The 12,335-nt window shown below is 44.2% G+C and overlaps 1 protein-coding gene across 6 annotated transcripts in view; it reads left to right on the top strand.

Moving 5' to 3' along the window:
- The window catches only part of DPY19L4 (dpy-19 like 4), a 196,354-nt gene that overhangs the window by 165,525 nt on the left and 18,494 nt on the right, over positions 1-12,335 (top strand). For all 6 annotated transcript variants that reach the window (XM_089776202.1, XM_075920362.2, XM_014579001.4 and 3 more), the window contains 2 exons: positions 2,124-2,244; positions 4,409-4,465. In XM_089776202.1, the coding sequence (XP_089632328.1) occupies positions 2,124-2,244; positions 4,409-4,465 (178 nt within the window). The remainder of the gene's footprint in view (positions 1-2,123; positions 2,245-4,408; positions 4,466-12,335) is intronic.

Below are 12,335 nucleotides of genomic sequence, written 5' to 3'. Positions count from 1 at the left end.
CCTGAATCTGAGACACACTCTGTCCACCCTCATAATCAACCTGGGAACATTCCTGTCCCAACCACACTGACTTCCCAGCCAGCTGGTCAAATCCAGTCACTTGGTTACCAGACTGTTCCAATTCTCTGGCTGTTTCTGCCTCATCTGAAATAATCCTCAGTCCCTCTGAGACCTCTCTACAACCATGCACACTGAATCTTTCTCAATCCAAGTCAGTGGAGTCACTGTTAACAGAAAAATTCTGCCCATCAGGCTCTGAAACAAGTGTCTCATGAAATAAAGTGCTGCCTCTTTCAGGAAGAGCTTTCTCCTGATTTTCCCCAAAGAAGGAATTTTTATTCTTCAGCTTCCACCAACTCCTGCAATCTTCTCTGGCCCCTCGGGTGGACTCCTAGACAATCCCCTTTCAGGCACACAGACAGACTCATGAGATACAAGGTCAGAGACATTTTCCTTCCCTTTGTAACTCTCTCTGGACTGGCACCCTGAAGGCTCCTTGTTCCAGCACGCACAAGGGTAGGAATCATTCTCTCTTCCTCTGGTAACATACAGGCACCAGAATCATCTGATCTCTGGGATCCTGGCAAGACACTGACTGGATCTGCCCAAGTCACAGCATGCTTCTCCCCAGCAGACACAAACGTAGGGCCATCCCCTTTCTGGGCTTTAGCTGTATCCAGTCCCAGCTCTGGGACAATATCACTGCTCTCAGCCATCACAGGCTGCGGGGCACCTTCCTCAGACAAAGGATTGAGAGGAAACCCTTCCCCCACAGGCATGCTGCTGCAACAACTAGAAATAGTCCCTCCTTTTTCCCAGCACCTCTGGCTATTCTCAGACACACAGCTAGCAACTGAGACAGCTTATTTCATTGACACACTGCTATTCTCAGCAGCCAAACTGCCAGCTTGCACACACTGTGGCTGCTCACACTGTGCTTCCTCACACAACTCACTTCCAGCTTGTGCAAGTGCAGTTTCACAAGCACTACCAGCTAATGATCCATCACTTCTCAGAACTTTATCATGTTTCACGGTGAGAAATCTACCCTGGCCATCCACTGCAGCCTGCTCCAGAGAAGCATTGTCCTGGTCCCTGGGGCCCCGCCTGCACAGACACACAGCTGTCTGCTTCAGGAAAACATTTAGCAATACTTTCCCCCTGGCTGCAATAGAACCGATTAGCCCCAGACAACTGCCCAGAATCACATTCACCCCCTTCACAAGCCCCATAAATGCTTTGGGGCTATGTTAAGACATCAGCCTGGTTAAACACATCTGCCATGACATAATCACACCACATACCCACAAGATTATACACCGAACTCCCAGGAGGATACAGACTCTTTGGCTCTTCTATTTTCTTAAGCTGAAGCTCGAGTCTGGCAGATTTCTCATTGGCTTGTGCCATCCTCTTTGCATGTTCTAGTTCCAGCTTCTGCCTTCTCTCAGCAGTTTCTTTGATTAGCTTTAGCTAGCAGACAAAATTCCTCCAGTTCTTGTTAATATTTAAGTTGCAATCTCCTCACTGGATCCTGCACTCTCATTTCTTCTGCAGCATCTCTGGCCACTAACAAACATCTCAGTTCTGGCTTAGAAGCTTTCTCTCAATTCAATGTCTCTTTCCAAGCACAAATCTTCCAGAGCCCTTTTGTCCAAACTCTCATACTGTTGCTGACTCATTGCAGCCACCCTTTAACCAACTGAACTCTCAATACCAACATTAAATTTAGATAGCGTGGGGCCCTGATCCAAAGCTCAATTGACCAAGATCTGTGGATCCTGCCAACTGGGCACTGCTGAGGGTGTCCACTCAGGGCAAATTGCTCAAAATGCAGTAACGTGACAATCACAGAAACTAGAGATAGAAAAGACCTCTACTCCATCTCTTTGTCTGTTAAGGACATCACAAAGTGTGTTTTAACATGTCAAGCAACCACAAAGCAGTTGAAAAAGATATTCTGAACATTTATTATTATGGCACTAGATGTCATGATGTTGTTTAGACTAAAAACAATTACATTTACCAGACTTACCTGCCAAATAAATTTTAGACAGGTGTATGTTTGTGTCCGAATACGATCTGTGCAGAGTCTCATCTTTGATTGTTGTGCTGTTTCTCAGTATGAAGTACCTGTGGACTCCACATGTGTGTATGCTTGCTGCATTTGGTGTATGCTCTCCTGAGCTTTGGATGACCCTTTTCAAGTGGCTTCGACTGAAAACTGTACACCCAGTATTGTTGGTGAGTCATTAGTATTAGTCAATGTTAGCAATTGTTGGTAGTAGTTATATCTAATGAGTTTATCTCTTTGTTTCAAGTGGTGCTAGAGAATTCTAAAGAAACATCAAAAGGTAGAAAAATAAAGCAGCCTGGACAAATGTATATTTAATTACTGAGTAAGATTGAAAAATTGTCAAATTAAACAATAGCTGAAATTATTTATTTAAGATTTGTTGCTGCTCATGTTTATGCTACAGCCCCTAAGAGGCATCAGCGTTTAAGAGAAATAAATGCTGCAGTGGGAATCAGGACCACCTCTCTTGTAATACCAGCTCTCATTATAGAAATTACCACAATTACTCCTCCTTTGCAAGATAAAGATGAATACCTGGAATGCTGCCATGCAGAATAACAGGATGTTGTTTTGTATTAATACTGTAATTCTGAATGAGAGGACAAATAATGTTAAAGGGAACTGAATTGCATTTTTAAGAACATAAGTATATAAGAATGGCCATACTCGATCAGACCAAAGGTCCATCCAGCCTAATATTCTGTCTGCTGACAGTGGCCAATGCCAAGTGCCCCAGAGGGAGTGAACAGAATAGGTAATGATCAAGAGATCTCTCTCCTGCCATCCATCTCCACCCTCTGACAGAGGCTAGGGACACCATTCCTTACCCATCCTGGCTAATAGCCATTAATGGACTTAACCTCCATGAATTTATCTAGTTCTTTTTTAAACCCTGTTATAGTCCTAGCCTTCACAACCTCCTCAAGCAAGAAGTTCCACAGGTTGACAGTGCATTGTGTGAAGAAGAACTTCCTTTATTTGTTTTAAACCTGTTGCCCATTAATTTCATTTGGTGGGCCCCCTAGTTCTTATATTATGGGAACAAGTAAATAACTTTTCCATATTCACTTTCTCCAGACCACTCACGATTTTATATACCTCTATCATATCCCCCCTTAATCTCCTCTTTGCCACGCTAAAAAGTCCTAGTCTCTTTAATCGCTCTTCATATGGGTCCTGTTCCAAATGGGACCAATCCTTTTAGTTGCCCTTCTCTGAACCTTTTCTAATGCCAGTATATCTTTTTTGAGATGAGGAGACCACATCCGTATGCAGTACTCAAGATGTGGACGTACCATGGATTTATATAAGGGCAATAAGATATTTTCCTTCTTATTCTCTATCCCTTTTTTAATGATTCCTAACATCCTGTTCGCTTTTTTGACTGCCGCTGCACACTGCATGGACGTCTTCAGAGAACTATCCACGATGACTTCAAGATCTTTCATTATTTTTTCTTTGTCTCTTGATCACCTTCATGAAAGAGACACCTCTTCAGTCTTGCTTCCTTCCCTAGTTCATATCTGCACTTTATCACTGTTTCTTGAAAAACTATTCAGACCCAATACTACTAAAGTTGCAGTGTGCCAAATTCTGCAGAGTTTAATAAGTAAAATCCTGTTTGTTCATATTGAGTTTAGCTTGGCTCAAAACAGCAAAATTTGTCCAAATGTCATTTAATGTCCATGTCCGGGACTTGTTCTCTTAAAGCAGTGCTACTCAACACATGGCCCGGGGGCCGCATGCGGCCTGCAGTGTGGTTTGGGTTTATGTGGAGCTCAACACACGGAGCACAGGTGGGAGCCAAAACAAAAAAGTAGTCAATATAATGGTCTTCTGTTGATAGGCATTTTAGTAGTTAAATCCCTGGACTGTCATTGCTCATTAAAAGTGCTGTCATATGGGTGGAAATGGGGTAAATACTGCATTTTATTAATATAATCCGAACTGATTTAAATGGGAACTGTGTGTTTTGTAGTCTTGCCTTAATCTGTGTATTCATGCCCGTCAGTGTGAAAAAAGCTGTGTGTGTATTTATTTGCATGTATATGCAGCCACACTTAAGTTGTGGCCCTCGGCATGTGCTGTGTGTAATATTGTGGCCCTTGAGGCTTCCAAAGTTGAGTAGTCTTGTATTAAACTGACAGCTTTTAGATATGCAGTGTTGTTGTATTTATTTTGGTCCCAGAGTATTAGAAAGATGAGGCCCATTAAAAATTACTACTTAACCCACTGTGTGTGTCTGCTTTGGACAGATAGCCCAAATTCCATTTGTGGGGAATAAAGGGAACAATCAGTACTAGTTTTCTCTCTCTTTTTTTAATATTCTAGGCTCTCATTCTGAGTATGGCAGTTCCGAGTATAATAGGTTTCAGCTTGTGGAAAGAGGTAAGAAAAAGTATTTTGAATGTTCATTGTAGGTACGGGATACATAATGTCTTGCAGGTGAGAGAAGATAATGCCTATGTGAAATAATTAGTAATATCTGAGAGTGTTCTCTAATGCAGTGTTTCTCCACCTTTTTTTTTTTTTTATAAAATACCCCCTTTAAAAAAAAATTATAAGTACCTCCAGTACGTACAGTTTTCAGACACACACACATTTTTTTCTACCATTGCAACACGTTTGTTTAAACAACTTAATCATAGTCAGGCAGGCGATGACATTTTTGGGTGTAAAAAGTACAAAAATAAAGTGCTGTAAAACTTAAAACAAAAATTCAGTTTTCTCCAAATTTCATTTGTGTGACATACCCCCAGACTTCTCTCAAGTACTCCTAAGGGTACTCGTACCACTGGTTCAAAACCACTGCTCTAATGAACACAGTTCTTTATCATTTTATTTGCTGTTTGTATACAGTTATATGTGCAAGATTCAGAACACTTGTGGCTGGTGCAATTAAAAATGCATTAGTTTGTAGGCTGAAGACAAAAGGCCTTGTAACAGGGCAGGCCTCACCACCAAAGGCACCGCCAGCTGGTCACTCAGGGAATTAGCATTTTTGGTGCTGGAGCTCCCCCTTCTAGCTAGTGTCTTCCTTGCTGTTATTACTTACTCTCCACCATACTTGGTCACTGCCCACATCTCTCTCAGGCTGTGGCGCCCTCCGACCTGCATACTGTCCTACCACAGTACCCCACACTCTGGAGTCCACCCTCTCTGGAGACCCTCAATCCCCCTCTTCCCACCTTGCCTCACTGACCCAGTGCCAGTCTTCATCTAGCCCCTGCCACAGGGGCAAACTGCAGTCTGAAATGGCCACTCATTGTCAAGGGGTTGCGGACCTGCTGCTTTTGCCTGTCCTGGCTGCTTTCCCATAGCCCTAGTACTCTGAGGCCTTGCTTCAGACCCTGCAGCCTGGGAGATTACCTGGCCAGAGCTTCCCCAGCTCTGCCTGACTTTCCCCAGCCTTGCTTTAAATCAGGAAGCCTCTAGCTTCCCTAGCAGCTAAGTCTCTCCTCTCCCTAGCTAGTGCAAGTGTATCTCTCCCTTCCTCCCTCCTGGAGCCTTCATTTATACAGCCCACAGCTGGGCTCTTATTGGCAGCTATCTACTGCAGCTGCTTGCTCCATGGCTCCAGCTCTCACCCAGGGCTGTGTTTTAACCCCTTAAAGGGCCAGTGCAGAGCAGATACCCCATCACACAACTTCACTTAAATTTTGGATTCATAAAATAAAGTGATTTTACAGAGAAAATATTGCAAAAGTAAAATGTTGGAATACTTTGAGTACATCATCCTATGTGTGTTTTCACTGAGAGGCAGTTAGATAAGTTGGAAGTAGAATTATAGAAGGCAGTTGCAAGTGCCTTATTTGGAAAGCTCTGGTCAACAAGAAATGGAATTTTTAATTTAGAATGGGGTCTCAAATTCAAATGCCATGGGCCATCTATGGCCAGAGCATAATTGCTATCTGGCCCGGGGAAAGGTTCTTGTCCCCCAAAGGATGTGGCCGCTGGGATTAGCAGTGCATGGAGTGTTGGGGGGCCCAACTGCTGTTGCTGCCTCACGCTGGTAAGCCTAAGGGTGGGAAGGAGCAGGGTTTGGGGTGGGGGTGGGGGACAGGAATGAACGGGGACACACACACACACACACTATTTTTATATATATATAATCTCCCCACCTAGATGGGGGTCACTCTAGATGTTTAAATACTCCAATAAAGGATGTCATTTAGGAACCTACATAGATATGTAGAACATAAGAATGGCCTACTGGGTCAGACCAAAGTTCCATCTAGCTGAGTGTCCAGTCTGCCGACAGTGGCCAATACCAGATGCCCCAGAGGGAAGGGAACACACAAGTAATCCTCACATGATCCCTCTCCGATCACCCATTTACAGACAAACAGAGGCTAGGACCACCATTCCTACCCATCCTGGCTAATAGCCATTGATGGACCTAACCTCAATGAATTTATATAGCTCTTTTTTGATCCCTGTTAAAGTCCTAGTCTTTACTGCATTCTCTGGCAAAGAGTTCCACGGGTTGACTGTGCGCTGAATGAAGAAAAACTTCCTTTTGTTTGTTTTGAACCTGCTGCCTATTAATTTCATTTGGTGACCCCTAGTTCTTATATTGTGGGAATAAGTAAATAACTTTTCCTTATTCACTTTTTCCACACCAGTCACAATTTTATAGACCTCTATCATATCTCCCCTTAGTCTCCTCTTTTTCTAAGCTGAAAAGTCCAAGTCTTTTTAATCTCTCCTCATCTGGCAGCCATTGCAAACCCCTAATCATTTTTGTTGCCCTTTTCTGAATCTTTTCCAATGTCAATATATATTTTGTGAGATGAGGTGACCACATCTGTGTGCAGTATTCAAGGTGTGGGCGTACCATGGTTTTATAAAGAGGCAACTAGCTGGACTTATCCAGCGTTTCTCGGGAAACCGGAGGAACAAAATTTAGGAAAGGAGGGGACCCTGAGCCAGGAGACCCCCAGAGCCACAGACCCCGGGGGCTGATGGCTCCTGTCCCACACCTGACCGTCTGAGAGCAGCAGGACCCTCCTCCCCCCAAGACCGAGCAGCCAGCCCCCAGGAGAACAGTACGCAGTCATGCAGCCAGTAGCAAGGGGACCTCTCTTTGCAAGGTCGGCTCAGGGATCCAGCTGCCCTGCCTTGGGAAGCAAAAGCTCAGAGCTCATATCTAACCCCGATGGCTGGAACCAGACATAGAAGAGCCCCACTCTCAGTACGAACAGCAGCTGGCTGGCTTCACATCAGTGTAACACATCGAGGGTTTAACCCGGCCCCTCTGCCCTGCAGCAGGCACACGGATTCCTTCTGCTCGGATAAGCCCAGCGAGCTGAGCAGAAAGGCTGGTGGGCTTTGGGTTTGGTTTCCTGAGAGGAGGGTGACAGGTGGGAAGCAACCCCGAGTGGAGGGGAGGTTACATGCGGGAGGGGCGCCCTAGCTTGCACCTGGGGCTGCAAGTGCCACAGGGGGCAGGGCAGGTGCCCGAGCTGTTGTGCGCATAGGGCTGGGGGCACTGTGTGCCAGCAGGGAGTGGGGAGGGGATCGGTTATGTAACCTCGTGGGCAGGAGGGAGCAAGTCCTGGGATGCTACACGCAGGAGGGGGGCCCCAGCTCGCGCCCGGGCCTTACGTGCTGCGGGGGGCAGGGCAGGACCCCGATCAGGTTCAAAAGTACCTTAAAACCTCCTGGATGAAAGGTTCTCCCATGCAAAGTTTGGTTGTGGTAGCTCTTACAGTGTCCAAGTTATTAGTGCAAAAACTTACAAACATTCTCCTTTATGTATTAGATAGGGTGGTACTTGGACAGATGTGGTGGAAGAAAATCAGATTCTCTATGTGAGGCATAGGCTGACAGTTAGGGAGGTGGCGGGCAAAGGGTGGGGAGGAGCGGGGCACTGTCTGTATGGTGCACAGGCCAGCAGTTAGGCAAGTGGTGGGGGAAGGGTAGAGCGGAGTGGGGTGCTGTCTGTGTGGGGCACAGGGTGGCCGTTTGAGAGGTGGTGGAGGAAGGGTGGGGAGGAGCGGGGCACAGGCCGGCAGTTAGGGAAGAGAGGAAGGGGGGGGTGGCAGCATGCAAAAGAGCCTACCCCGCTCCCCCTTCCTCCTTCTCTCTTTCTTCTCCTCCTGCCCCCCTCCCTCGTGTCTGGCCCAGCGCAAGTTTTAACCATCAGCGCCCTTTTCCACGCCGGCATCTCTGCTCTCCTCGGGTCCACTTGCCCGCCGGTTTTCACGCCATCTGAGGCGCACCTGCACCATGAGGGTGGTCCTTCGCATGCCGCCTCTGCGCAAGCGCCACAGGCCCTGAACAGCGGCGGCCTGGGAGCACATTGCCGCCAGCGGAGCTAGTGCTGGGGGAGGGGAGAATTGGGCCTTCATCACACCCTCCCACAGTACCTTAAAACCTTCTCCTGGAGGAAAGGTTATCCCATGGAAAGTTTGGTTGCAGTAGGTCTTATAGTGTCCAAGTTATTAGAGCACAAACATACGAACATTCTCATTTATATATTAGATAAGATATTCTCTGTCTTATTCTCTATCGCTTTTTTAATGATTCCTAACATTCTATTTGCTTTTTTGACTGCTGCTGCACATTGAGTGGATGTTTTCAGAGAACTATCCACAATGTCTCCAAGATCTCTCTCTTGACTAGTTGTAGCTAAATTAGCTCTGCTTTTGCCCGCCTGACACGAAGGGTCTTTGAGAACTGGGACATCAGTACCAAGATTAAGCACCTTGTGTACTGCACAGTGGTTTTTCCAACACTGCTGTACGCATGTGAAACCTGGACAAGATATAAGTGTCACCTGAAGGCACTTGAACAATATCATTAAAGCTACCTCAGGAGAATCCTAAATATCCCCTGGGAGGATAGGCGCATGAACACTAGCACCTTGGAAGCATTGAACATGACCAGCATTGGAAGCTATCATCGTCTACCAACAACTTTTCTGAACTAGTAACGGTGCCTGATCAGCGCCTCCCAAAACATTATAAAGGAATCAGACTGTTCTTGTAACAGCTGTTTTCATAGAATCATAGGCCTGGAAGGGACCTTGAGAAGTCATCTAGTCCAGTCCCCTCACTGATGGCAGGACTAAGTACTATGTAGACCACTCTGGACACGTGTTTGTTTAACCTATTCTTAAAATTCTCCAATAATGGTGAGCCCACAACCTTGCTAGGCAATTTATTCCAGTGCCTACCCACCCTGAAAGTTAAGGAAAAACTTCCTAATGTTCAATATAAACCTCCCTGACTGCAAATTTAAGCCCACTGCTTCTTGTTCTATCCTCAGAAGTTAAGAATATTTTTCTCTGTTTTCCTTATAACAATTTTTTATGTATTTGAAAACTGTTGTGTCTCCTCTCGGTCTTCTCTTTTCCAAACTAAACAAACCCATTTTTTTTCAGTCTTGACTCATAGGTCATGTTTTCTAGACCTTTAATCATTTTTGTTGCTCTTCTCTGGACTTTCTCATATTTATCCACATCTTTCTTGAAATGTGGTGTGCAGAATGGGAAACAGTATTCCAGCTGAGGCCTAATCAGCATGGAGTAGAGCAGAGGAATTACTTCTTGTCTTGCTTTCAGTACTCCTGCTAATGCATACCAAAATGATGGTTTTTTTTTTTTTTTGCAACAGTGTCACATTGACTTACATTTTACTTATGGACCCATGTCTCCCAGATCCCTTTCTGCAGTATTCCTTCCTAGGCATTCATTTCCCTATTTGTATGTGTGCAAGTGATTGTTCTTTCCTAAATGAAGTACAGTAAAACCTGTGTTATCTGGCATGCTCGGGGATTAGGGCGTTCTGGTTATCTAAAAATTCCGGGTTCCATCAACCTAGGAATAACCAATGGACAATAATAGTAAAACTCAAGTTTTTAATATTGGTAGTTTTATAGTATAGTTTTGTAGTTGGTCTCTCATTTCTATTTTGAGTTAAAGTACTTCTTAAATAAAAAATTAAGTCAAGTCAATCATGGTAAACCAAGCCAGGCCTATGTGCCTGAAGATGTGATAGTATTGTGGCTGGGGGCAATGCCAGTTAACAAAGTTTTCTGGTTAACAGAGTGGCGGATAGCAAAGGTTTTATTGTACTTTGCATTTTTCCTTATTGAATTTCATTCTATTTTCCTCAGGCCATTTTTCCAGTTTGTTCAGTTAATTTTGAATTTTAACCCTGTTGTCCTCCAAAGCCTTGCAACCTGTCCCATCTTGGTGTCATCCTTAAACTTTATAAGTATACTCTCTATGTCATTATCCAAATTACTGATAAATATATTTAACAGAACTGAACCCAGAACTGATTCCTTTGGGACCCCACTCGTTACACACTTCCATTATGACTGGACCATTGATTACTTCTCTCTGCGAATGATTTTTCAGCCAGATATGCACCCATCTTATAGTAGTTTCATCTTGGTTGCATTTTCCTAATTTGTTTATGAGAAGGTCATATGAGACAGTGTCAAAAGCTTTACTAAAGTCAGGATATACCACCTCTACCACTTCTTACTTATCCACAAAGCTTATTACTCTTGTGACAGAGTGAATAATTGATACAATTTAAGTTTGTAGATGGTAAAAGACAATTGTAACTGTTCTCTGCACTGAGATGAGGTGGGCACATGAATAAATAGATAATAATTAGCCATCAACAAGTTTAGGCTTGAAATTAGGCAAAGGTTTCTAACCAAGAAGTCAAGTTCTAGAATAGCCTTCCAAGGAGAGCAGTGAAGGCAAAAAACCTAACTGCCATGAAGACTGATCTTGCTAAGTTTATGGACAGTATGACGAGACTGCCTATAATGATATACTGCTCTTTATATTGAAGTATAAGTACCGTATTGTATTCTAGTTGATTTATTTTGTAATTAGAAAATAAACAATTTGTCAGTAATAATGTCCTGTGACACTTTGTATTTTTGTCTGATTAGTAAGCAAGTAGTTTAAGTGAGGTGAAACTTGGAATTACACAACATAAATGAGATTCCTGAAAGGGATACAGAATTCTGGAAAGGTGGAGAGTCACTGCCCTATGTCTGTGTTGCCTTCTTCTGCAACATGGATATGGGTCACTTGCAGTTTTAAACTGTAACCTGAAGTCTTTAAACCATGATTTGAGGACTTGTGTATGTCAGCCCGAGGATGGGGGCCTATTACAGGAGTGGATGGTAAGGTTCTATGGCCTGCAGTGTACAGGAAGTCAGATTAGAGGATCTAACTATAAAAATGTATAGCAGTAGTATTTTTTTCAAAACAGTATCAGACACGCATCCAAAATCTTACCCATAGTATTTTAGTGGTTAAGGTATAAACATCTGCCTCGGGTACTGAGGGAGTTGGCAAATGTCATTGCAGAGCCATTGGCCATTATTTTTGAAAGTTCATGGAGATCGGGAGAAGTCCTGGATGATTGGAAAAAGGCAAATGTAGTGCCCATCTTTAAAAAAGGGAAGAAGGACAATCCAGGGAACTACAAACCAGTTGGCCTTACCTCAGTCCCCGGAAAAATCATGGAGGGGATCCTCAAGGAATCCATTTTGAAGCACTTGGAAGAGGGGAAAGTGATCAGAAATAGTCAACATGGATTCACCAAGGGCAAGTCGTGCCTGACCAATCTGATTAGCATCTGTGATGAGGTAACTGGCTCTGTGGATACGGGAAAGTTGGTGGATGTGATATACCTTGACTTTAGCAAAGCTTTTGATACAGTCTCCCACAATATTCTTGCCAGCAAGTTAAGGAAGTATGGATTGGATAAATGGACTGTACGGTGGATAGAAAGCTGGCTAGATTGTCCGGTACAGTGGGTAGTGATCAGCAGGTCTGTCTGGTTGGTGGTCGGTTTCAAGCGGAGTGCCCCAAGGATCGGTCCTAGGGCCAGTTTTGATCAACATCTTTATTAATGATCTGGATGAGGGGATGAAATGTACCTTCAGCAAGTTTACAGATGACACTAAGCTAGGAGGAGAGGTAAATATGTTGAAGGGCAGGAATAGGGTCCAGAATGACCTAGACAAATTGGAAGATTGGACCAAAAGAAATCTGAGGAGGTTCTACAAGGACGAGTGCAGAGTCCTGCTCTTGGGATGGAAGAATCCCAACCATTGTTATAGGCTGGGGACCGACAGGCTAAATTAGCAGTTCAGCAGAAAAGGATCTGGGGATTACAGTAGTTGAGAAACTGGATATGGGTCAATAGTGTGCCCTTGTAGCCAAGAAGGCTAATGGCATATTAGGGTACATTAGGAGGAGCATTTCCAGCAGAGCTAG

This window comes from Pelodiscus sinensis, chromosome 2 (assembly GCF_052426305.1).
Source record: "Pelodiscus sinensis isolate ZL-2025 chromosome 2, ASM5242630v1, whole genome shotgun sequence".
Classification (NCBI taxonomy): Eukaryota; Metazoa; Chordata; order Testudines; family Trionychidae; genus Pelodiscus; species Pelodiscus sinensis.
Note: the sequence above shows the minus strand (reverse complement) of the source record. Positions and strands in the feature narration are given on the sequence as shown.